The sequence below is a fragment of the Scomber japonicus genome, chromosome 13, assembly GCF_027409825.1.
Source record: "Scomber japonicus isolate fScoJap1 chromosome 13, fScoJap1.pri, whole genome shotgun sequence".
Lineage (NCBI taxonomy): Eukaryota > Metazoa > Chordata > Actinopteri > Scombriformes > Scombridae > Scomber > Scomber japonicus.
The window spans coordinates 30,894,708-30,920,497 of record NC_070590.1 but is presented as its reverse complement, the minus strand read 5'-3'; the positions used below and the strand labels follow the sequence as shown (position 1 = coordinate 30,920,497).

Genomic DNA, 25,790 nt, shown 5'->3' with positions numbered 1-25,790 from the left:
ATTTTTGTGAAGTATTTTGTTAATAAATATTTCATGAGTAGAATAGTTGTCTTTGTCATATCTTATTTGGCATTAGTAAATAATTATAAACTTAACAGATAAACAGATGATATTAGTGATAACACGTGTTATAAGGCTATTTTGCACAATAGGTGTGCCTTGAAATTTTTATTTGTCCTTTGGTGTGCCTTGGGCACAAAAAGTTTGGGAACCACTGCTGTAGTATACAACAGAGGTGGGAAAAATAAAAATGTGCCAAGTAGTCCTGACACATTTAAAAAAAGTTAACAATCCCTGAGAACTTAAGGTGTTGATGCTAACCGCCATTGGAGAAAGTTAACTTTGGCGTTATCTAACGACAACACAAACCGACAAGTAACATGCGGTAATTTGCATCATTAATGACTTCTATAACGTTACTATTTTACGGCACCTATATTGATGAAGAACACAAGAAACCATGCATTTACTTTCTGTGTATAAGCAAAATCAGCAACTCACCGCTACTCTGGACATAGTTTGACTCGCTGGTGTCCCTCGATTTAAATGGCAGATGAAACCGACATTTAAACGTCCTCACTCCCCCCTGCCCCGCCCCCAAAAAAGTCCGTACTTCCCGTACTTCCCGTCCTGACCGTCCTGACAGTGGAGGCCTGCACCGGAAGCGACCTCACAGTGGAGGCCTGCAGCCAGGTGCCTCTCGAAATCTCACCTAAAACTCACCATTTCCTCCTCCATTGTGTCTATTCGCTATTGAGCAGTTCGTGTACAGAGCTGCTTTATTTCAACAGTCTGTGGCGTCAAATAAAAACTCAACAATACATCTTTTAAAGCATTACACAACTTCTCACATGTTAAAAGACAGTCCTTAAACTGAAATTTACAACATTAATTAATAACACACATTAACAGCTCATCTTGCTGCGAACAGTTTAAAAGATCATAAAACATCTGGAGTGAGCTGAAGATGGTGAAACTCAGAAGTATAGAAACCAAGCTGCAGTTGCTCCAATGTGTCGCTGTCCGGCCACTCTGTAGGAGGCATTCAGGGACGCTGCTGAAGCGACGGAGACCAGAGGTTCTTATTTTGTTTATTCATTTATTATTATATAAAGCAGAATATATAGACAAGGACACATACCAAAATAGAAATAACAGTAACGTTTAAAATAATATGTCACATATGGGACAGTGAAGCAACAGTACTGTAGTGATGGTTGATTAAGAAGATCTTTGACTCAATTAATATTCAAGATTCAAGAGATTCAAGATTATCAAGATGAAAAATGTGAAATGGACAGACTGGGTGGAGGACTTTAAGGTATTGCTTTGGTTTAAAAGGTTTTAATAGTATTAATGTTTTCTATTAGATATATTTATTTTGTCAGTACTGGACTGTTTATCAGAGAAAAAAAAAACTTATTTAAGTTCTCTCTCTCTCTCTCTCTCTCTCTCTCTCTCTCTCTCTCTCTCTCTCTCTCTCTCTCTCTATATATATATATATATATATATATATACATACATATATATATATATATATATATATACATACATATATATATATATATATATATATATATATATATATATATACATACACTCTCTTATATTCTGAAGAATTGAGACCGGAAGTACTGACCTTATAGCACGTTTAGCAAAACACTACTTTGACAGTGACAAATTCACTTTGTGCTCTTTCACTCAGGTTTGTTGTAGTTTATAGTTACTTTACCTCTTAATTTGCTTTTAAAGATAATATACCTGCTGTTACTTGTCACAGTATTGTGTCCTTTCGTCGGTTATGAAATCTGACCTCTTGTTCGCTACTGTCAGCAACCTGTTGCTAGCTCACTAGTTAGCTTCTCAGCTAGATGGTGTTACACCAAGTGCCTTCTAAACAACAATGTACGTTTTGACATTGAATGGACGTTAGAGTTTCAGGGATACAGACTCGCTCTGTCGTGCTAACTTAAGTTGGAATGTGTAACCTTATCATCAGCCGATGAAAGGAGCAGCGAAACAAGGCCAGTTGTCATCTTTAGCTGGGAATCACGAGTGATATGTTACTGTTGCACAAGAAAGCGTCCAAACACGCTTGTTTACATTAAGTGCTGCTTTCATCAATTAGGCTATGTGTGGGATACTCGTGTATTATCTGGGAAAGAAAACGATTAATTGTTAAAACTCGTTCATATATAATTGTTTTTGTTTTTATCTTTTAACTAATGTAAATGCCACAGTCTTAAAAAATCAAACAACTGTATGTATAGAATCTGACTGATATTCTGAGGTATGACAATGCTGGACTGCATGGAATATCCATCTATTTATAAAAGTCAAAGAAAAATGAACCAAGTATTGAGCCTCTTGTAGTGAATATACAAGAGAGAAGAATTTACATTTGCTTGTGCAGGTGCAGTTGAAATGTGTTTGCACTACAGTGTCATTAAAAACAAGATAAAAGGTATGTTCACATGATGATGTCATTTACTTTGCACCCAAGGGAGATGTCCCAGGTCCCTGGCTGCGATCCAGCCTTCATGGAGACCATTAACAAAAACATGTGCGTGCCAGAGCGTCTGAGTGTTGGCAGAGGGCAGCAGTGGCTGGAGGACGATGAAGAGCAGTCCATTGAGCCCCCACCTGCCTACACCATGCAGGTTCCTGATAGGCTGACATATACAGGTTGGTGTTTAGTGTTTCTCAACCTGTGTTCCAAATCTGAACAGTGCATGGAGACTGTTGGAGGTTCTGAGGTAAAATAATTTCCATGTAAAGTTTGGTAATGTTCAGACTATGTTGTTGAACTCATACAGATGGGTTTTTATAGTATAATATTTAAATCCCTAGAGACACTTTTGTCTATCAAATCTCTTTTTTTCCCTTTTACTTAAGTTCACAACACTCAGCATGTGTGCATAAACTGTTTGCCACACTACACATGTTCTCCTGCCATTGCCACCTTTGTCTAAAAAAATCCAGAGAAAACCCAGGCGTGTGAATAATTAGAAACTCCTCCTGATGAGCAGATTGGAACCTTGCATGGCAGCCTCTGTCACTGGAGTATGAATGTACATGTAAATGGGTGAATGTGGCTTGTAGTGTAAAAGCACTGTGAGTGGTCGTAAGACTAGGAAGACACTTTATCAGTGCCCATTTATGGTGGCAGCCCATGAAAATAATATTCAGTTTACCTTTTGACCAAAGTGTTTGCATTTAGGAGTGTACAGGTTTATCACCAACAAATCTGTACAAACCGGTGAAGCACTTGTTGCATGTAATTTCTTTTGAGCTGCATTTCTTGTATGAAAGGTGCTATACAAATTAAGTTCTACCACTGATATAATGTGATATAATGTGAATGTGGCTTGTAGTATAAAAGCACACTGATTTTCAGTGCTTTACTCAGCCATTATTGTACATATTTTCATTTTGTTTTCTGAAGAATGTGACATTTTGAGATGCTGTGGGATTGTTTTTCCAGCTTGCATAAACTGCAACCAAGGTTTATTTATAGAGACCTTTTAAGCTCTGTGTTGTCACATGGCTGAATATCTAAGGGTAACTGCTGCTCTTTGTATTCACTCTCTTTTTCTTTTTCTCTCTTCAAATTTATGATGATCTAGGATTTTTTTTCAGGGTCCACCATGAAAAGCCAGATTTATGCTCATTCGTTGTCTCTACTTTACAAAACAACATTTAACTTGATTTCCTAATTTTGTTGGCCATGTAGGTTGTCAAAATAGTGTTAAAATCCTGTCCTTGTAATAGTTGTGCGTTTTTGAAACCTGAGCATACATCGTCAATGCGTCTGTCTTATTTCTTAAACTTCTTTATAAATACATCACCCACAGAAGCCCCGGATATGAACCCCAGACCTCTGTTCACCCCATCCAAGCCAACTATCTGCGGCCCTAAGGGTTTGGAGCCATGCTGTGAAAGTCTGCCTGGAGAGGTCTTCTACAGAGAAATGCTGCAGGTAAAATTACCACAATAATCATTTTTTTCTTTATCACACAAATTAGCAAAGCCATTAAAACTATTATGGTAACTACCATAAAAAATAATTTAAACCTCAAATGTTCTAAAATAATTGGTTCTTACCCTGTTGATGATAATATGAGGCAACCCTGATTATGAGATGCCCCCCCCGCCCCCCTGTTTACAACTTAGTTTTTGGTAAACTACTTTTTGAAAATAACTTGCGTCCACTTTCTCATTTAATCTTTATCAGCAAGTCTTTATTTACACTACCAGTCAAAAGTTTTAGAACACCCCAATTCTTCCAGTTTTTTATTTAAAATGTTTTTTTCAAGCTTATCATCTTGGTCTTTTTCCCTAAGGTAGTTGTGGCATAGCTTGGACTTATGTTTTGGGTCATTATCTTGCTGTAGGATGAACCCCTGACCAACTACGTGCATTGCAGAGGGTACTGCATGGCATCACTGCAGAATGCTGTGGTAGCCGAACCTGGATCCAGGAAAACAGCCCCAGACCATCATGCTTCCTCCTCCATATTTGACAGTTAATGTAACACGCTGAGGAACCATCCTTTCGCCTACTCGACAGCGTACAAAACTCCTGCGTGATGAACAGAATATTTTAAATTTTGATTCATCAGTGGATAACACTTTCTTCCAGTCTTCAGTAATTCATTGGTGGTATTTCATGGCCCAGGCAAGCCTCTTCTTCTTATTCTGACATCTTAGCAATGGCTTTCTTGCTGCAACTCCAAGTCTGCTCTTCTGTTGTCCTGTGAGCCACCTATCACGCAAGCTGTTGACTCTCAGAAACTTGTCTTCTGACTCTGTTGTGGCTTTGGGTCTGCCAGAGTGCTTTTTGATGGTGAAGGAAGCTATACTCACTGACTCACCTTGATTTTCTTTGCAATTTCTCTGTAGGAAAGACCTACATTTTTAAGTGTTTTTGTATAATTTTCAGTTTTTTTTTAACCTCTGGCAGTTCACCTTTGTACCATTTCAAGCTATTCATTGGACTTGAACTGCTTGAATTTCAATAAAAAACTGGAAAAATTGGGGTGTTCTAAAACTTTTGACTGGTAGTGTATATAGTGCCAAATCAAAACAAAAGTCATCCCAAGGCACTTTTCAAATAGAACAGGTCTAGACCAGTGTTAATTTCGTTTCCTTCATAGTTTTCATCAACAACTTTTTCTTTCTGCTGAAAACAGGACGATAACTAAATAAAAACTGACCAAGTGTTTTAACAATTTCGTCAACGAATAAAAATGAGACTAAAGTGTTTGCCAGAGAGGAGATCCAATCAGAAGGTAGAGAAAAGTCAGGGAAAGGCGGGACAACTTCGGAAGAGATCCAATCAGAACTAATCGCTTTCAAGAGGTGAACTACACATTTGATCTACCCCTGGGAAGACGGTGCAACTGGCACTAGCAGCCATGCTATGGGTGCTTCTCAATTTTCTTAAATTGCATCCAGGTTTCCCTCACTTGAGTCTTTTCCACTCGAAGAGAGAAGAGACAAGATATGATTATAGACGACCTTTCCTCCAAAGTGTCAGATGAAGCGCTGTCTGTTTCTGATGATGGATCAGCTGATTAGCTGTCAGTCGACTTTGACAAAAAAAAAACGACTTTTGACGAAGTTTGTGTCTCCACACATCTTTACTGTGCTGATACTTGCAGTTATCATTTTTAGAGCAGCAGTGTTTTCTCTCTGCAACCTGTTATATTATATCTGTATAACAAACACCTTCACATTGATAACAACCTGCATTGTGTACCGTGTGCTGCTTAGTGTGGTACACTGCAAACAACTGATGGAGATTATATCACTTATGACTAGTCTAAACATGGCACATGTGCTAAAAGGACCCCCAAAAAAAGATTGAGAATCTAATCAAGTCGTGACCTTAAAATCGAATCTAGGATTTGGAGAATCGTGACACCCCTACTAGATAGTGAATCAAAAAACAAAATTTAACAGAGTGACACTCTTGAGTTTATTATGTAACCTGTCTCCACTTAAAACTTGAAGCGACATTTGCAGGTGATTATTGTTATTGAGATACTCTTTTATGAAAAAGCCAGGCCAAGCCAGGTAAATACAGACATCTGTGTTTCAAAACATATCTTGAAATCTGTGTCTGCGTGTATTGCACATTCAAACCGTACTACCATTCCACAACAGCTAAATATAGGAATTAATTTCATCTAGTAGTAATAATGAGTCATTATTGCTGCAGGGCAGGAGTCATAATCATCATAATAAAAACAGCAGTGTATCAAAACCAGCAGCAATACAGAATGCAGAACATACTGAACACAGAGAACATGCAAAAAAATGCGATCGGTCTAATAAGCAGCAACACAGAGCTACCAGGACGCTTTGCCCTCACACGCAGTACATTGATAGTCACACACACACGTGCAGTCACCCTCTAGCGCTCATGCCCCCCACAACCGAGTGAATTTCAACCAATTAGCTTTCTTTCAAAACAACATTACCTCATTTTCTTGGCACTAATCAATATGGTGGTACAACTTCTTTGTTTTGGTTGCTGCTTCACCCAACTCTTGGCTTATTCTCGGCATGAGATACTTCATTCGTGATCAGACCTCAGTACTTAGTTTTTTTCAAACAGTTTCCCATTGATCACTTCAGTTACTGTTCAGTTGCTTCAAACAGTGTCCACTACAGGCCATTTCAACTTCAATACTGTCCCATTGCTTTTCTTACTGCATTCTTTTTTTAAAATAATAATAATAAAAGTATGGTAAATTTAATGACATTAGTTTATATTTATCAAATCAAAAGTGCTTATTCATTCAGTAAAAATAAAATCACATTGTCCATCATTTTGATGGACATGGTCGTAAAAATTCTGTATTTAATGTATTATTAGTCCTCATTTATCAACACCATCACAATTATCGGGCTTTTTAAAGAAACTTTGAACACTCCACACTGCGGTGACATTTTCCTAAAGTATGTAATGATGGCTAAGTCTCTTTTATATTATACTGAAATCAGATGAAATCAAAACCCAACAGAAATCATCTCAGGGCATTTTTCACATAAAGCATGTCTTTATTTTGCAGAGTAAAGAGCACTTGGTGACAGCGGCAAGGAAAAACTCCCCTTAAAGGGGAAGAAACATCAAGCAGAACCATGCTCAACAACAATAATGATAATAACAATAATGATTATAACATAATAATACCAAGCATGGATGTCAACTAGGACAATGGCGGTCCCTGCATCCATAGTCCATGGAAGCCTGTGTCCATAACTAGGGGGTCCACAACAACCTGCTGTCAAACTAGATTCTGTAACCTTATTTTCTGTTTCTATCGTCATTTACAAAGAGCAGATGTCACTCCTTTCAAATCCCTACACAGTTTTGTCACAGATGTAAAAAAAATTAAAAGCTCCTGTCTGATATTTTTTCCTGTATGACAGAGTCCCATACGGAGATCTTACAGTGACCAAAGCTTTGGCAGGACACCAACTGGCACACCGACCCAGCTGAAACAGGCACTTGCATTGCCCAGATACCCATCCAGCTTGTAAGTAATGTGAAATTACCCATGTATTTTATATCAGTGGTAGAACTTAATTTGTATAGCACCTTTCATACAAGAAATGCAGCTCAAAAGAAATTACATGCAACAAGTGCTTCACCGGTTTGTACAGATTTGTTGGTGATAAACCTGTACACTCCTAAATGCAAACACTTTGGTCAAAAGGTAAACTGAATATTATTTCCATGGGTTGCCACCATAAATGGGCACTGATAAAGTGTCTTCCTAGTCTTACGACCACTCACAGTGCTTTTACACCTCAAGCCACATTCACCCATTTACATGTACATTCATACTCCAGTGACAGAGGCTGCCATGCAAGGTTCCAATCTGCTCATCAGGAGGAGTTTCTAATCATCCACACACAAAGGTTTTCTCTGGATTTTTTTAGACAAAGGTGGCAATGGCTGGAGAACATGCATAGTGTGGCAAACACAGTTCCTGTTTTTTAAATTAAAAAAAAAAAAAAAAAGATTTGATAGACAAAAGTGTCTCAAGGGATCTACATTTTATACTAAGATAGAACAAACAGATGAAAAATTAAGGTTGTGACAAATGACAGTGTTTATTTTATAGGCCTAGGACATCTCCTAGTTCAATACTGTAACAATACCTGGGTGCTGATTGGATTTAGAATCAATTGTCGATTGAATGACCCCAGTATACTGTGTGTATGTGTCTTTAGTCCTCTGTAATACATTATGAAACATAATTGGCAATTATGATAAATATATGATTTTCATTTTAAGAATTTAACTGCATGTATTAATTAATGCATCTAGTAATTAATTGAATAATGAATGCATGGAGTCACATTTTAAATAAAAAAAATAAATAATAAATTCAATTATTGCTTAATTGATTTGTAATCATCTTACACTCTGCTGCATGTATGAGAATACCAGACTGGGGAAATTCAGAGTGCTCTACTGTGTTATGTCTCCAGCCATGAAGAGCAGCCCCTCTTGCTGCACCATTAGCTCTAGGGAACTATATCGCTCTCCAATATGCTGAGGGGGCGCAGGGTTGTTGAGGTAAAACAGACTGACCACCAAGTTACTTTCTTTATCTCTGAGTTGGTTGAAGTAGTTTAATGCTGCAGTGTGTGCTGTCTTATTCGTTACTGCTGGAGTTTGTTGCTCCACTCCACTGCTAATGTTAGCCTCTCAGTGACGGCATAGAAAGTTCACAGTATACCTCATATTCGTCTTGCCAAGGTAATTATTTAGTCATTAAATCAAAAAAGGCTTACATTATCAAAGATGAACTACGAAAGAATTCCAGTGTGTGCACCATAGGGATGCTACACTGCCATCGCAATTGACTTCCACTTTTTCATTCCGTCAACATCACATGCCATAAATTTCAACAAAGACAGCCTACCTTTAAGTTAGATAGGCAGGGAAACCCTGCATACACGCTTACAGACCAATGGCTTAGCCTACAAGAGGAATTTGGCGTTGAGTATTTTGCCCAAGGATACTTCGACATAAAGACTGGAGGAGGTGGGGATTGAACCGCCGATCTTTTGATCTTCTGAATCTTCTGATTCAGCTTTGTGTTTAATTGAATGAAGTTGCCATAGCCAGAAGACCTGTTAAGATACAGAAAACCAGAGGGGTTTCAGCTTTTGCATCTATCTTTTGGCTTTTGTCAACTACACTATATCAAATCAATGAATCTCAGCTTTATTACAATTGAAATGGGACTGACGAGAGAGATTATGAGATTCTGGGATGCACAAGTGACATAAGACAGATGTAATGAGCCAGAGATGACTCATAACATTGCCAAAATATGACATGCAAAACCTCTACTTTCATTATTCATTAATCTGCTGATAAATTGTTTTGCTTAAAATTATTAAATTGCCCCCAGGGCTACATTATTAAACACCATAGTATTGATAAGTTCTGACATTACTGGTTCTGGTAGTTGTGCTGTTAATGTTTTTGTGTAATTTATTCTCATGCTGCAGCCTCTGTGACTGGGGCTGAGCTCCTTCACACAGACACACATACTGTAAGCATAATCATGTAGATCCACCATATTTCTATCTGCTCTGTCTGCAGTCAAGAACAAGCTCAAATGAAAACTGTCTGTGTGTATTCAAACTGTTCAGCTTAGTTTGTCATGTATCTTAAAATGTGGCAAATTCTTGTAAGTGCAGCTGCTGGCAAAGATAAACAGTCCCTCCCTCTATCAGGGCTACCTGTAGCAGTGACATGAGCACAGAGGGAAGAAGACAAAGAACAGGAGCAATTACTGAATATAACTGGTGTCTGTTTTCTTCATTCTTGCTGAACTTCACTCAGTATTTTTATGTCATATCATGTGTTTCCAGTGAGATATTGTTGAGTATATATAGTGACTTTGCTGTGATAAACATCACTGTTGTTGCTCTAAAAACAGTTAAGTTAAACAGTTAAAATTAAGGATAAGGATACATTTATTTATCCCACAGTGGGGAAAATTAATTGCTACAGAAGCTCAAAAAATAGTGATATAGAAAAGAAAATCAAAAAACAAATGTATCCAACAATAAAATTAAAAACTAAATAAAACGACCCTAAAATGCAATTATATAGAAAACATTTTTATCCTAATATTTTATCCTAAAAAATAGTTGGCTAAATAAAATAAGTAGGCCTAACAGTTTTTTTCTTCAGTAAGGAGATACATAGGAAGGTAATATGGTTTATTTTATACTCTTCATGCAGGGTGCCTTAAACAGGGATAAAATGCAGCAGCTAAAATGCAGCAAACCATTAAAAAAAAGAAGGCTTTTTTGTGTGTGTGTGTGCTTGTGTATGTGCCAGTTTCCACACACAGCGCAGAGATTAAACTTTCATTTCATCGTCAAACCTTGCATACATATGAAACACAATAGATTTACATCAATATGATATCATGACAGATTTGAGTGACAAAGTTTGGCCGTTTAAAACTAGTTACACTATTACAATACACAGTCCAGTTTTAGTAGCATGAACTTATATTTGTGTATCAGTCTTATGTAATAAATAAAAATAATGTCAATAACTTAATCAGATACCTAATGGTTTTGATAATTCAAGTATCATAGCTCTTGTAATATTTCATCATAGGAACATGGAGCTACAACATAAACTACTTGAGCTAGTTTTGAGGTAGTTAATAGCGAAAGAAACTTTGCACCAAATATGATCTTTTAAAACTGGTGAATGTGGTGATGTCAGGTTACAGGGCCTCCTAAAAAAATGTAGACGTGTTCACAACTTTGAAAAATGTGCAGTAGGGTTTGTGAATCAGTCAGGGCCAAGATTTTTGACTTGTACTTACTAAAGCCATGAATAGCAATTACAAGTTCAGAGACAAAACAGAAAATGTAACAAATGATATAATGCGCAGTAGGCCCTCCCTTCCTAGTAAATGCTCTCATCTTTCTAATAGGGCTGTTCGATTAATCGATTTTAAATCGTAATTGCGATTATGTATTTAGAACGATGTTAAAACGTGAAACTCGTAAAATCGATTTTTCACTTTAACTAACTTCTACGATACAGTCCCCGTTCATTTGTCTGGGCTGCGCCCTACTGTCTATGGCTGCGCAAGATACATTTATGGCTGCACTGGTTTGCAGTACTTATTTCCGCCTCTGACCTCCCCATGGCGCTCGCTCTAGTTACTACCGGTTACTACACATTTGTAAACAAACATGTCGGCATTGCAGTTAGTGGATAGAAAGAAGAGCAAGTCCGTTGTATGGAAGTGGTTCGCCTTCGACGCTTCGGATGAAGAGCAAAGTACTCCGCTTTGTAAACTCTGTCGGAAGTCAGTGGCAGTTAAAAACAGCAGCACAACGAATTTATTTCAACACCTCGAAAAAAAACCACCCGTCGGAATGGCAGCAGTGTGTTGCAGAGCGGACTGCACAAGGGCACGCGGATGCGGCTACACCACCACCCCCACCAAAGCAAGTTACTCTGTCAGCTTCATTTTCGCGTGGTGTACCTTATGATAGGACTGACAGGAGGTGGAAATCTATTACGGATGCAGTCGCGTTATATCCCAATATATACGGTAGAAAAGGCTGGTTTCCAACATTTACTTAATACGCTGGATCCCCGCTACAAGCTACCAGGGCGAAAACATTTTGGCGAAGTTGTCTTGCCCCGTCTGTACAACACAACTCGTTCGAAAGTGACAAAGAAGCTGGAAGACGTACAGTTCTTTTCTGCTACTACTGACCTGTGGTCCAATCGCACTATGCAACCATACCTGAGTTTGACAGTGCACTTTATCACCGACGATTGGTGTCTTGAAAATGCCTGCCTACAAATGTCTTTCTTCCCAAGCGACCACACGGGTGAAGAAATCACCCAGGGGTTGAGAGATGGACTGGAGTCCTGGAATCTGAGTGAAGACCGCCTCGTATGCATGACCACAGACAGTGGCACTAATATGATAAAGGCTCTGAGGCTTAATGAGTGGCCCAACCTACAGTGCTTTGGCCATAAACTTCACAACGCCATCAGTAAGTATCTAAACAAAAAATGCAGGCACCTCGTGCCCACCTGGCAAGATGTTGAGATTTTAGAGTCTGTGAATAAAGCAGTTAAACCACTGCAGGATTTCACAGACGCTTTATCTGGGGAGAGTTATGTGACTGTCTCTATCATCAAACCAACCACGCAGCATGTTCAGAAGCAGTCTTCTCAAACCAGAAGACGAAGACACTGAGCTCACCAAAAAAATCAAAGAAAACATCCTGCATTACATGACTGAAAAATACAGTGACCCAGACAAAGACGAACTCTTGGACATAGCCTCGCTGATGGATCCCAGGTTCCGCACGACATACATCAACCCTACCAGGGTGGAATACATTAAGGAGAGAGCCGTCACAGAGCTGCTGTCTTTGCTGCCCACTGAGCCTGGCACTGCTGTGCCGGTGCGCCAGGAAGAAGAAGAAGTAGCTGCAGCTGAGCCTGGTCCTGTGCTGAAGAAGCGGAGGAGCTTGTCAAGTTTCTTCCCGAAGAAAACGCCCGCTCCCTCCTCCTTGTCAAAGGCAGACAGAATTAGAACTGAGCTGGCAACCTACCTGTTGATCTCTGAGATAAGCGAGGATGCTGATCCACTTCAGTGGTGGAAGAAACACGAAGAAAATTTCCCAAGGCTCTGCAAGTTAGCCAGGAAATACCTCTCAATACCTGCGACAAGTGCCCCATCGGAGAGGCTCTTTAGTGTTGGAGGGGGCGTTGTAACATGCCACCGGGCATCCCTCAAGCCAGATGCTGTAGACCGGCTCGTGTTCCTTGCAAAAAACTTGCAAATGTGAATAACAAATGTAATGATTGACTGACTGACATTACACACCTCTACCTCCTTCATGGGTTACATTATTATTTAGCATGCAAAGACCCAGTTTAGTTTAATTAGTAAATGTCTTGTTTTATTTAATGTTTGCAAGTGCTGATTTTTTTTTCTCAGAGATAAAACTTATATTTTTTCAAACTTTATTTATTTTACAAAAAGAGTTTTGCACTTTATTCATTCATTTTTGGTTTAATAAGAGCAAAGTTTGCACTTAAAGCCCAATGGGGCAAATGTTCAATAAAAAAGCAGCATATTTGAAATAATTTCTTTGCCTTTTGTCATTTCACAAAATAATCGTAATCGTAATCGAAAATCGGATTTTGAAAGAAGAAAATCGAGATTTCATTTTTGGGCAAAATCGAACAGCCCTACTTTCTAATGCCATGTCCCTAGTACTTGTTGTTAAAAATGTGAACTGCAGAGTTTGCGATAACATTGATGATATTAAGGGATAACTGTTCAAGCCAGAGCCACACTGGTCTGGTCTTCACTGGTCGAATAGTACTTCTCATAACAAGTAAACTGATGTTCATGCAAACATCAGTAGAGTACCCATGTAACAATTAAACACTGTAAAATTCCATTTAGCATTCCAGTCAGACCAGTCTAGAAGGAACAGGGAAATCTAGGTTGGACTCTTGGTCATAATCTTTGGCTTGTTTTAGGGCTGGAACTAGTAATGTTTTTGTTATAGACATATCAATTACTTTTAACAGCAGTTAAAAATTCTCATTACCATTTCCCAGAGCCCAAGATAATTTCTTCCAATGCCTTATTAACCCTGACCTATAGTCCAGAACTCAAAGATATTAAGTTTACTACAATTATAAAACAGAGAAATACAGCTAATCATAACATTGGACAAACTAACGAGAGAATGGTTGACATTTTTGCTTGATAAATTACCTCAATAATTTATTATTAGATGTGATGGTGATTAAAAAACAGGTTAAATTATGTTTTGGACGATCTGCAGTTTGTCTTTCATTTAAAATGAATTTTGAAATCTTTAGCAGCTACTGCAGCTGGTCAACAGAACACACTGGGCTAATACAGGTTCTCCTGTATGCCATTAGCTCATACTGTACTGCCCACATAGTAATGTTTGTCTCCCTCTGTCCCTCTCCTTCAGCCTTCCTCTGTTCCTGGCAGTAAGCCCCTCTATCCTTGCTATGCATTTCTTACATCACTCATTTATTCATACCCTTGCCTTTGTTATCCTCCCTTCTCCTCATTCTCTCCTCACTGGCTGTAGTCAAGGTTCAGACTGTCCTCTCCACCCGTACTCCAGTGCTTCTGTTTCTGCCCAGATCACCGGCCCTCAGGCCCAGGCCCAGCCCATCCCTGTTGCCCCCCTCAGCCTCCTGTCTCCACAGTCCATGCTACAGGCGGCCAGGCAGCTGGGCCTGCAGACCTCCCGGCGCTTCCTGCAGACAGTCAGCGATAAATACAGGTCATATCTTTAAATAAGAAGCTCTTGGAAAGGAGTGTTTTGATGCCAAATTATTTCACTGACCATACTTTTCATAATATGTCATTACTCTATGTAAAATAACTACATCATAGAAATCTTTATGTCCTGCTTTAACTTTACAATTAACCAGTTTACCACTATTTGGACTGACTGACCTTTGCTTGGTTAGAAACAATGGTAGTGTGCTGTTCTGATTAAGAAATGGGAAGGTTATTTTCCCATTGTGGGAATGTTGGGTCTCTTTAAATTAAATTAAAGAGTACGTCTAGACCTGCTTTGTGTGTAAAGTGCCTTGAGATGACTTTTGTTGTGATTTAGCACTATATAAATTGATTGATTGATTGATTGATTGAACCTGAACCACCTTTGGCTGATGTGCTGCTGGTGTGCTGTGGTAATCATATTGACTAATTTCTGGTTGCTGGCTGTGCTACTCATAGCATTTTTGCTGCTCTCATCTCAGTTAATTTTGGTATATTCTTCATTACAGCTGACATTTACCTACTGTGTATTTGAATTTACACTATTTCTGTGAAAGCACACTTAGCTCTCTCATTCCCAACTGTGGAATCAGCGACTTTCTCATTTATCCCACAGTTAGTTACATACTATTCAAATCTGCGAGCTGCTTTTCAGCATAGCAGTTTAGCTTAGCAGCTCGCAACAGCTTCTCTCTTCCACTCGCTCTCCTGCTCTCTCTTACTCAGTGTGTCATATGTTTAGCTATTCCTCTGCCTCATTTAGTGATAATAGTAAAAGTCATGAATGTAATTCATTTGCAGTGTTGGAGTTGAAGCTGTGTGGACTGGAACCATAGCTCCACACCGTTGAAAACCAATTGCTAGTTACTGCAGCTAGCCTGCCCCCAGTAGTCAGTGCAGGCCAACCTAGTTTTACCCATACTCCCCCAGTAGTTCCCTAGCAGCCTGGAGGTTAGGGTGGCTGGTTGACTGTCTGAAGAAAGCATAGCCCTGATCAGAAGTCCACTGTTCACCACCAATCAATTCACGTTTTTAACAGGTTCTCTCCACTCAGCAACAAACTGGCACATGTTTTGCTGTGCAGATGAGGGTATGAGTGAATGAATAGATGCATTTTTTTATATTTGAGCCCGGTCCATGAATGCACCTTAATTTTGTTGTATATTTTTGTACAATGACAATAAAGAATCTTATTTCTTAATAGTTCTTATACCTGCTGAGAAACCAACTCTGAAATCACATTAGTGGCCAAAGTCAAGTACTCCTGAGGCCAGAGCAGGCAACATAGAATCAAATCTAAAACTGCTGACTAAGGATAAGCATAAATATGTGACAGTTATCATATGTGTTAGTGGTAATGACTCCTGATTATACCAATTGGAGGTCACTAAAATAAATGAGTCAGTGTGTACATGCAGATACAATGATGTGGGCTTTATAGATAATTGGCAGACTTTCTGGGAAAGACCTTGTCTGATTAGGAGAGACAGCATACATCCCACTTTGGATGGAGCTGCTCTCATATTTAGAAATATGGCTTAGTTTGTTAGTAGACCAAAACCATGACAACCCAGAGTTAAGACCAGGGGGCAGAACTGCAGTCCTATACACTTCCCTGCAAGCAAGCAAAGTTTAAACATAATGTACCACATACTATATATACCACTGTCATGGAGGTGGAAACATTCTGCCTTGGGGCTGTTTCTCTGCTAAAGGTACAGGAAGACTTCATCCCATTGAAGGGCCGATGAATGGGGCCTATCTGAACAATGGGTTTTTAGATGCTTTATTTAGAGAGTTGTGGTATCCAAGTACCTCAAGCTTATTGGGAGCCTATTCTGAGGCTTTGGGGCTGCCAAAGTACAATTTCCCTGAGTCTTGAAAATTGTCCAAGGTGCACTTAGAAAACCCTGGTTAGAGAACGCAAGGGCTTGTCACGTGCTGTGGGAGTGCAGAAGCTCCAATTCTAAAATTAAGAGGAAGCCAGTACAGTGAGGAAGCCAGCCAGTGCAGTGAAGTTAGAATATGTTACAGGTGTAATATTTGCAGCAGCATTTTAGATGCTTTGGAAGTGGGGTAAAGATTCGTTCAGACAGGTAAAAAATGAATTACAGCAGTCCAAATGTCATGAGATAAAGGCTTGTGTTTCATATATGTTTTGGGGGTCTTTCTTTTCCCTCTGTTCTATCTTCTGTGCAGAGCTGATTTTAAATATGAGAAAAAATTTGACCCAGCTGGCCGGGCACACAGGTGTTTGAGACTGCATGGCACACATGCTCAGAAAAAGGAACAGTGTTCTTCTGCTTTTGCATCGTAACCAATCCACCTGCTTAAGTGTGGCTAACCTGTAGTGTGCCCCACAGAGGGTATGGACCAGTGGCGGCTGCTGGTGTTTTAAACAGGGGAAGCTCACTTAACATCTTCATCATAAAACTTGTCATATTGAAGCGAGGCAGTTACAAATAAAAGGAGTGTTTAATTGAGGCTGTTGTATGCTTCATCTATGCCATAGAACCACATCAACACACACACAAAAAAAGATTTTCAAAACTAGCCACTAGCCTGCCCAGGTAGGCCTGCACAGGACAAAGGGCCTTAACACCTCACCGACCCAGGTAACAGAGCCCTATAGTAACTCTCTTAACCTTTGTACCCTAATATTTTTTACTGGCACATTTACCACATTGGACAAAAGTGTCCAACGTGTTTGATGCCATAAAAAACGCATATTTGAGATTTTTTTTTAGTTTTTTTGCATGCAACTTCTAATCCACTTCTCCTCTATTGATCCAAACCATTGATTTAATTAATTTCAGACTTTTAACCCCTTCAATGCCAGAAAATACAGTCCGTGGAAAAAAAATGGTGAAAAAAAGCACATGAAAAGGTAATTTTTCCAATATACTGAATGCAAATTGAATTTGGTTTGGGGGGATTATATATATAAATTTTATTAATGGATAGCCCCTTGAGATGATCCATCTCGTTTTCAAAGGGGTCCATTATAACAGTCTTGGATATGTAATTGATGAGTAACAAGATTGATTTCCAGGGGTTTTTAGTTTTTTTGTCCACGTGACTCTCATAACCAAACTGGCACAAGTACCACCGTGTTTGATGCCATAAAAAAGTTTTTTTTTGCATGCATCTTCTAATCCACTTCTCCTATTGATCCAAACCATTGTTTTAATTCATGCAAATTGAATTTGTGGTCCTTTTTTGTAAAACTTCTTCTGTTAAATGGTCTTCTTCACAATTTTAACAAAATGGTGGTTACACTACAAGACAATTGATGTGGTTTACTTGACTTAACATGATTCCCCAAATTTAATTTAGTATTTGGAACAACTGTATTCTATTACCTTTTATTTAAATGGTAAATGGTAAATGGACTGTACTTATATAGCGCCTTTCTAGTCTTTACGACCACTCAAAGCGCTTTACATTACATGTCATTCACCCATTCATACACTGATGGCAGGAGCTACTACGCAGGGTGCCATGGGGGAATTATTTAACCAGTCATTCTCATACACCGTTGGCACAGCAACGGGAGCAATTTGGGGTTAAGGGTCTTGCCCAAGGACACATTAACATGTGGACTGGAGGAGCAGGTAATCGAACCGCCAATCTTCCAATTGGAAGACGACCGCTCTACTGTACCTCCTGAGCCACAGCCACCCAGTGAAAGAATAATAATGTAAGGTCATGCCAAACTAGTTGATGTGGTGTTTTATTGAAAATGTGTGGGTTTTTAAGCAAGTGTAATTATTTGGCTCAAGTTTTTATGGTTATACCATTTAGACATTTTTGCCATAATCCTCTAATATGTTCTCTCAAAATGGATTAAAAGCAGAAATGTTATACTGGGTCCACATGAAAAGAATGTGTGCGAGGTATTCATGTGTTTATTTTCAAATTTTAACCCTTTTAAATTTGACTAAACCACATGGACACAAAAAAAAGTAGCGTCATGTCATTGACCCGAATAAACCCTCACTTTTGAAGCTTGCTGTGCCCTTGTGCTAAAGGAGCAGTGCCCCAGCCCATAGAAATATATCTTACTGAGAGAAAGAAGACATTAAATAAAGGTTATAAATTAATTAGTATTTGATTCTGACCCCCACAGACCGGTTATCTGCCCATGAGGCACTCAAATTAGTCCTGTCCCTTAGGAAAGTTCTCCTAATCTCAACTCATTATGTGTATAAAAGACACCTGTCACAGAATCAATCTCTTCCATTCAAACCTCTCCATCACCATGGGCAAGACCAAAGAGCTGTCAAAGGACCTCAGGGACACGATTATAGACTTGCACTAGGCTGGAGTGGGCTACAAGACCATCACTGTTGGCGCAATAATTAAAAAATGGAAGAAATACAAGATAACAGTCTATCACCCTCGCTCTGGAGCTCCATGGAAGATCTCACCTCGTGGGGTAAAGATGATTCTGAGAAATGTGAGGGATCAGCCCAGAATTACACGGGAGAATCTTGTTAATGAACTTAAGGGAGCTGGGACCACAGTCACAAAGAAAACCATTGGTAACACACTTAATCACGCCATAATCCTGCAGTGCCCACAGGGGGACCTTGCGGGCACTGCAGGATCTCAATCCATGCTCAAGAAGGCACATGTACAGGCCCGTCTGGAGTTTGCCAATGAACACCTGGACACCAAGACAAGGCTTGGGAGAATGTGATGTGATCTCTATTAAAATAAACCGACCATAAAAATTATGAACTCTTCATGTCTTTGTAAGGGGGTAAACTTACAAAATCAGAATCAATTATTTCCTCCACTGTACTGCCAATGCAGTTTCTCAATGGTTAGAACCTTTCTTAACCAAAAGTACAATGTGACAACATGTTAGCTATACAAGTTAGATTGAGGTAACAAGAAGTAGAACAAAGTAACATATTTGACATAAGAAAGTCAGTTTAGGGTATTTCTGGACATAAAACACAGGCACCCAACAGTCTACAGTTTCTTAAGTTTTGAAAATTATCAGAGCTATAAAATCACAGTTACAATAAGCACCAATTTGCTCAAAATTGTGTGATGGGGCTAACTCACACTGCTTGTGTCCACTAAGTGGCACTAGAGATCACCCACCAATTATATGTCATGTCTCCGCGAGACATCGAAATTCGCCGCGTCGTGCCGGGGGAAAAAGCTATTGATAATTTTTCATCTCCAATTTCTCAAGATGATTAAGTGCAAATTTGAAGTGGATGGGACTAGTTTGCTCAAATATCAATCGGCAGCAAAATCGACAATTTGATTCAAAATGGCCGACTTCCTGTGGTGTTATGGTATGGGTCCAAGATACTTTTTGGTGCGTCTTGACATGATATACGGTGCTTCCCCATTGGTCAGACATGTTTGAGTGACAAGTGTCTACACCAATGACGTCTTTCTAGAACAAGCAAGTCGCCAGCAAGCAGTGGTGGAGTTGTTGGTTAGTGGCTGGGGGAGACCATAGGGGGGAGACATGGAGCAGACAACAAAATAAATCATCAATATCATGGCCGGACTGGAGGATCATTGTGACATTATCGGACAGCTTTTTGAGGATGGCAAAATGCATGCTGAGATTTCCACCGCGCTGCAGCAGTTAGGTGTTCAGAGATGCTCGGAAATGTCAGTGAGAAGATTCTGTGCTATACAGAAGCCCTAAAGGGCCATGTATTCATATGTTTTATTTAGCATATATTTAGCTTCAGCTATATCAGCGGCGCTATCTAAGTGAGCCTGATGTCATCGTTAACTACATAGCTAACGAGCTACGAGGTCCCGGGCATCTCCATGGAAACCATGACAAAAATCGTCAAAAATCATGCATTAAAAGGCAAAATGTGTAGGAATTAGGTCAGGGGTGTCAGTGTGTGATTTGTAGGTCTTGATAAGACAAAAAATTGAGTTTTGGTTTGATCCTATCAGGCGTAGTGGCCTCCAGGCAAGGTCAGGACTCCTCTGGGGTCCTCGCCCTCTTGCCTTTTGGCTCGGTCCCTAATGATTTTTTCATTACTCACCAGTACTAGACTGTGTTGAGGGAGATGAGCCAATCTCTAAACATTTTGTTAACATTTTGATTGCAGAGCCCAATCAGTATGGGGTCATGTTTGAGCTTGATCACATATCCGTAGTGGCAGAGTAAAAGGAGATGTATTTTAAGTCGTTGTACTACTTGTAAGTAGTACAAGGCTGGAATGGTAGTTTGCGAGATGTAGGATTTCTGTGGTAATTCATACTGTCGTCAAACGTTTGCAGCATGTTTTTCAATGCAGATTTTTCAACCTTGTTAAATGGCCACATCTTTTTGGCTATATAGCGTGTTACAGTGTTACACTATCTGTGAGCATACGCCATTTTGTGCTGTCGGGTTTGTATTTGCTGTAGACAGGCTAAGGTACAGGAACCTACGGATCTCCCCACCCTCACAACAAAGAGGCAGTTAATGTGCTTACTTGGGATGAGTCAATTTTACCGCCATTTTGTACCCAACTTCGCTTGGAAACAAGGAATAGAGAAGCCGATAGCCTGTTACTCTAAATATCTGAATAATCATCATCAGCGCTACTCAACCATCAAAAAGGCTGCCTTAGCCCTGATATTAGCCATACAGAAACTTGAGTTCTACGTTGCAGGTAGTCAGAAGGAGTTGTTGGTTTATACAGACCCTAGTCTTTGTTGAGTAGTTTAAAGAGAAGAACTAGAGGCTATTTAGATGGAGTTTAACCCTAACCTTCCAGTGTAAAATCCCTTTAATTTCTAATGTGTCACATGAACAGTTGAAACCGGAAGTTTATATACAATTTTGGTAATCAGTTAGGATTACCAAAATTATGTATTTGCTTATTGCCAGAATAATGAGAAAGATAATGTTTTATTACTTTCTTCAAAGTCTGAAGTTTACATACACTTCATTAGTATTTGGTAGTATTGCCTTTAAACTTTTGACTTTACGTTTTGGGTATCATTCCACAAGCTTCTCACAATAGTTTGCTGGAATTTTGGCTCATTCCTCCTGACTTAACTGGTGTAACTGAGTCAAGTTTGTAGACCGCCTTGCTTGGACACGCCTTTTCAGCTCTGCCCACGAATTTTCTATAGGATTTAGATCATGGCTTTGTGATGGCCATTCCAAAATATTGACTTTGTTGTCTTTAAGCCACTTTGTAACTAATTTCGTGCTATGCTTAAGGTCATTGTCCATTGGAAGACCCATTTGCACCCAAGCTTTAACTTCTGGCAGATGTCTTGAGATGTTGGTTCAATATTCCTACATAATGTTCTTTTCTCATGATGCCATCTATTTTGTGAATTGCACCTATCCCTCCTGCAGCAAAATACTGAGTGGCCTTGCAGCCCATGTCAGTACAGGACTTCTTTCACTGTGGATAATGACACTCTCTTATCCGTTTCAGCCAGCATCTTCACAAGGTCTTTTGCTTTTGTTCTGGGATTGATACGCACATTTCGCGCCAAAGCACGTTCATCTCTGGGACACAGAACCCATCTCCTTCCTAAGCATAATGATGGCTGGACATTCCCATGGTGTTTATGCAGATGAACATGGCACCTTCAGGCATCTGGAAATTGTACCCAAGGATGAACCACACTTGTGGAAATCCACAATTCTCTTCCTGACATCTTGGCTGATTTCTTTTGATTTTCCCATGAAAATACACCAACACCACCTGCAGAAGCACAGAAGCTTCCAAAGCCATGACATCATCATCTAGGCTTTCCCAAATTGTTTAAAGGCGCAGTAATCTTGTATGTAAAGTTCTGACTTTGAAGAAAGTAATAAAGAATTGCCTTAAAAAATTATGTTTCTCATTATGGCATTTAGCAAATATAAATCATTTTTGTAATCCTAACGGACCTAAAACAGGAAATGTTTCGTCTGATATAATGTCAAACAGTGAGAAAAAAAGGTTATATGTCTTTTTATACAGTGTATGTAAACTTCTGGTTTCAACTGTAGCTCATTGGTGTCACTAGATGTGTGTAAGGTATGAATTATATGACCCTGCGTCCTATTTCTCCAATTATCAGCTTCTAGGACTGATGCGTCTTTAGCTGCTGCATGTAGCTTTGCTCTCATATAACAATGCACCTCGCTAACTACTCAAATCTTTGTATTCACCCATCTGGTTACCTGTCATGTTGTTGCAGTTTCATGAGCTTACTGTAGTTTCTCTTTCTGTCTTATTTGCATAAAGATTTAACAACCAAGAGGAGCATCCACCAGTGAGTGTCATGATGAATGTCCCTACTTCAGCACACACTGAGCACAGCAGGAAAAGGTGACTGAAAAAAAAGTTCATGAAAATTTAGAATTAGAATTTCTCTATTTCTGCATTAGATTTACATATAGTCCTAAAAGTAAATAAACAAATGAGTCAAAAGCCTTACACTTGTTAATTTATTTATTCAGTAAAATGATCCATGTTACATAATTGTGTGTAGCAAAACTATGTGAACCTTTAGGATTATTAATTAATTTAAACCGGCCATACATTTAATGTAATTTAATGCCAAGGAGTTATGTAGTTACTGTAAAGAACGGTGTAAAAGTTGCAACAGTGTATAAGACACAGTTATTTGGAGGGGAAAACACTTTTCTATGAAAGACTGGTTTATTGGAATACACACATATGTTTATACTCCAGTTTACTTTAATTTGAAACACAATAAAACACACACATTACATCTGAAACAGTGTGTCAGGCTTTAGATCTGTGCTTATGTCTTTGCCACAGTGCAATAAAAGCTGCTCATCTGTGCACTTTTGCGCATGACACTTGAACATCTGCTGCTGTCCTGAACTTGTGTCTGAAATACTTATACTTACAATACGGATCAACACACTGAATCAGCACCTGCCAGTGAACCTGTCTGGCTTTATTTTTAATGTCTCCGTACAACATGCAGCAGTGGCGGTTTTTGCTATGGGCAATGTGGGCAACTGCCCAGGGCGCAATCTACTTGGGGGCGCACGAGCGCTCTCAAAAAAAAAAGGGAAAAAAAAGTCCGTCCGACTCCTCAAAAAAAGAAAAGCGCGTCCTCAAAAAGAAAAATCGGGGATAGACTGACCTGTGATGATTATGATCCCAGGCCACACAACACAAACTGCTGCTTCCAAATAAATAATAATACATTTATAAAATTAATACAGACCCGCTATAGCTACATGTAAGTTATTGGGTTATGTGAAAATGCAATAAATGAATAAATAACTTTACACCTGCACTTTCATGTGGTCAAGAACTCCCTGATAGCAATCTAATCACCCACAAAACATTTTAATGCCAGTTGTAAAAAGGGTGAAAGTCTGTCAGATTTCGTTAATTATTAGTATTTTTCATTTATTTTATTCATTTGTATGATGACGGATGTGTGTAATTTACTTTGGTGTTTACATACTATATTTCATTTATTTATCTCATTTTTTGTGTGATGAAGGATTTGTGGGGAGGGGCGCCAATAGTCGGTCCACCCAGGGCGCAAGACTAGCCAGGACCGCCTCTGACATGCAGCATTAACGGGTCATCAGTCGCCTATCTATATTTATTAGCGGCTGACACAGCTGAAGCGTGCAGCGCAGTGCTTGATACTGCTGTTTATGATGTCGCCAATGTACACACCACCACAAGCATAATACTTTCACTCAAGTTTTATTATCAGAACAGCTTTGCGGTCATTACAATGACAATACAGATGAACTGTACACAGTTTGGGGAGAACGGGGTAATGTGAGACATTGGGTAATGTAAGACACCCCTTGTATCTAGGCAACGGAACACATTTGTGGTCATGTGACCATTATGTTTTCAAGCTTCTCCCATTTCCCATTGGCCATGAAGGAGAGGACCTCATTGTATTGTGGTAAGCATGTTTTTTTCACAAAAATATATTTTTTGCATGTAAAAGTAAATTTTCTTGCTGTCAACTTAATCAACTGTTGTGCCAAAGCAAATTGATTCAGGTAGAAGAACATATGTCATACATGTTGATGAACTACCAGCATATAAAACCATGTGATGATGCTAGCTTAAGATTAGTCTGAATTGCTAAGAGAGGTTGTTTTTTCTAAAATGGTGGTGGTGGGGTAAAGTGAGACAAATGCTGTGGGATAAAGTGAGACACAGTGTCTCACTTTACCCCACCATGAGGCACATTTTAAGTTTAGTCTTAAACATATTTTAATAAAATATTACATGACATGTTTTATTTTTAATGTCATAAACATTGTAGAAAATATAAACATTGTAGAAAAACCATCAAAAGCCATCATACCAAGGAAATACACCAGGAAAACCTGGGGCAAAACACCCCTTGAGGTCAAGGAAGGAAAGAAGTCCATCAGAGCAGCTGCAAGAGAGAGAAATATTGAGTCAAGCCTCCTACGATTCATAAAGAAAAAAGAGAAAGGGGAAGTAAAATCAGTAGCCTGGGGTGCAGTAGCTGAGGCAAAGAGAATATTAAAAGATGAGATGGAGGAGGAGCTTGCCAAACACTTAAAACAACTAGCTGAACAGTTCCATGGCCTTCCTCCAGTTAAATGCCGTCAACTGGCATTTGAATACGCAGAGAAAAACAATATCCCTGTCCCTGCCAATTGGACAAAGGTGCAGTCTGCAGGTAGGCTAGGGTATGCAAGAGATCACATGATTCTGTAGGTTAACTAAGGCCAACTGATCTTGCCACAAAGCTAATTCTTATAATAATGAATTGTCCACTCTAGGTGAAGATTGGTTTGGCAGATTACTAGTACGTCGCCATCTCTCTGTCCGAACTCCAGAGGCAACATCCCTGGGATGTACAGCCTTCAATAAAACTACAGTCGGGGAGTTCTTTGACAATCTGGCTGCAGTGATGGACAGGTGACAGAATTAATTCTTTAGTTGAAAATGTTTTATGGAGGCTTTACCTGTAAGATTTGGTTTTAATTCTGATACAGTTCTTCCTTTGCCTCTCATCTTTAACAGGCATACATTCCCTCCACACATGATCTACAATGGGGATGAAACAGGCGTCTTTACAGTACAAAAGCCACAGCAGGTAAGCTACACATGATACATTAGAGAGCACCAGACTGATACTGAGTGGCTTGTGATAATGACCAGCTAGCTATTGACAGAATGCTGAAACTAATGCTATTAGTAATATTGTGAACCTGTGAACTGGAAAAAATGAATGGACTGAAAAGAAATAAAACGTACCTTTAGACCAGTAGTAGCCTACTGATTGCACATGCCATTGATTCTTTCTATCTGATTCAGGTTGTGACAGAGAAAGGAAAAAAGCAAGTTGGTTCTGTCACATCGGTTGAGAGAGGAGAACTGGTGACTGTGGTGTGTGCAGTAAATGCTGCTGGGAATGCCACACCTCCCATGTTTATCTT

The 25,790-nt window shown here is 39.3% G+C and overlaps 1 protein-coding gene across 2 annotated transcripts in view; it reads left to right on the top strand.

Annotated features, from left to right (window-relative positions):
* Window positions 1-1,062: 1,062 nt before the first annotated feature.
* The window catches only part of LOC128371875 (mitochondrial fission factor), a 38,272-nt gene continuing 13,544 nt past the window's right edge, over window positions 1,063-25,790 (top strand). The window contains exons 1-6 of one of the 2 annotated variants that reach the window (XM_053332258.1): window positions 1,063-1,078; window positions 2,504-2,685; window positions 3,855-3,979; window positions 7,440-7,546; window positions 14,175-14,372; window positions 22,606-22,689. In XM_053332258.1, coding sequence (XP_053188233.1) covers window positions 2,508-2,685; window positions 3,855-3,979; window positions 7,440-7,546; window positions 14,175-14,372; window positions 22,606-22,689 — 692 coding nt within the window. In that variant the 5' untranslated portion in view covers window positions 1,063-1,078; window positions 2,504-2,507. Of the gene's footprint in view, window positions 1,079-1,623; window positions 1,706-2,503; window positions 2,686-3,854; window positions 3,980-7,439; window positions 7,547-14,174; window positions 14,373-22,605; window positions 22,690-25,790 lie in introns of those variants that run through there. The other variant, XM_053332257.1, reaches the window with a different exon arrangement.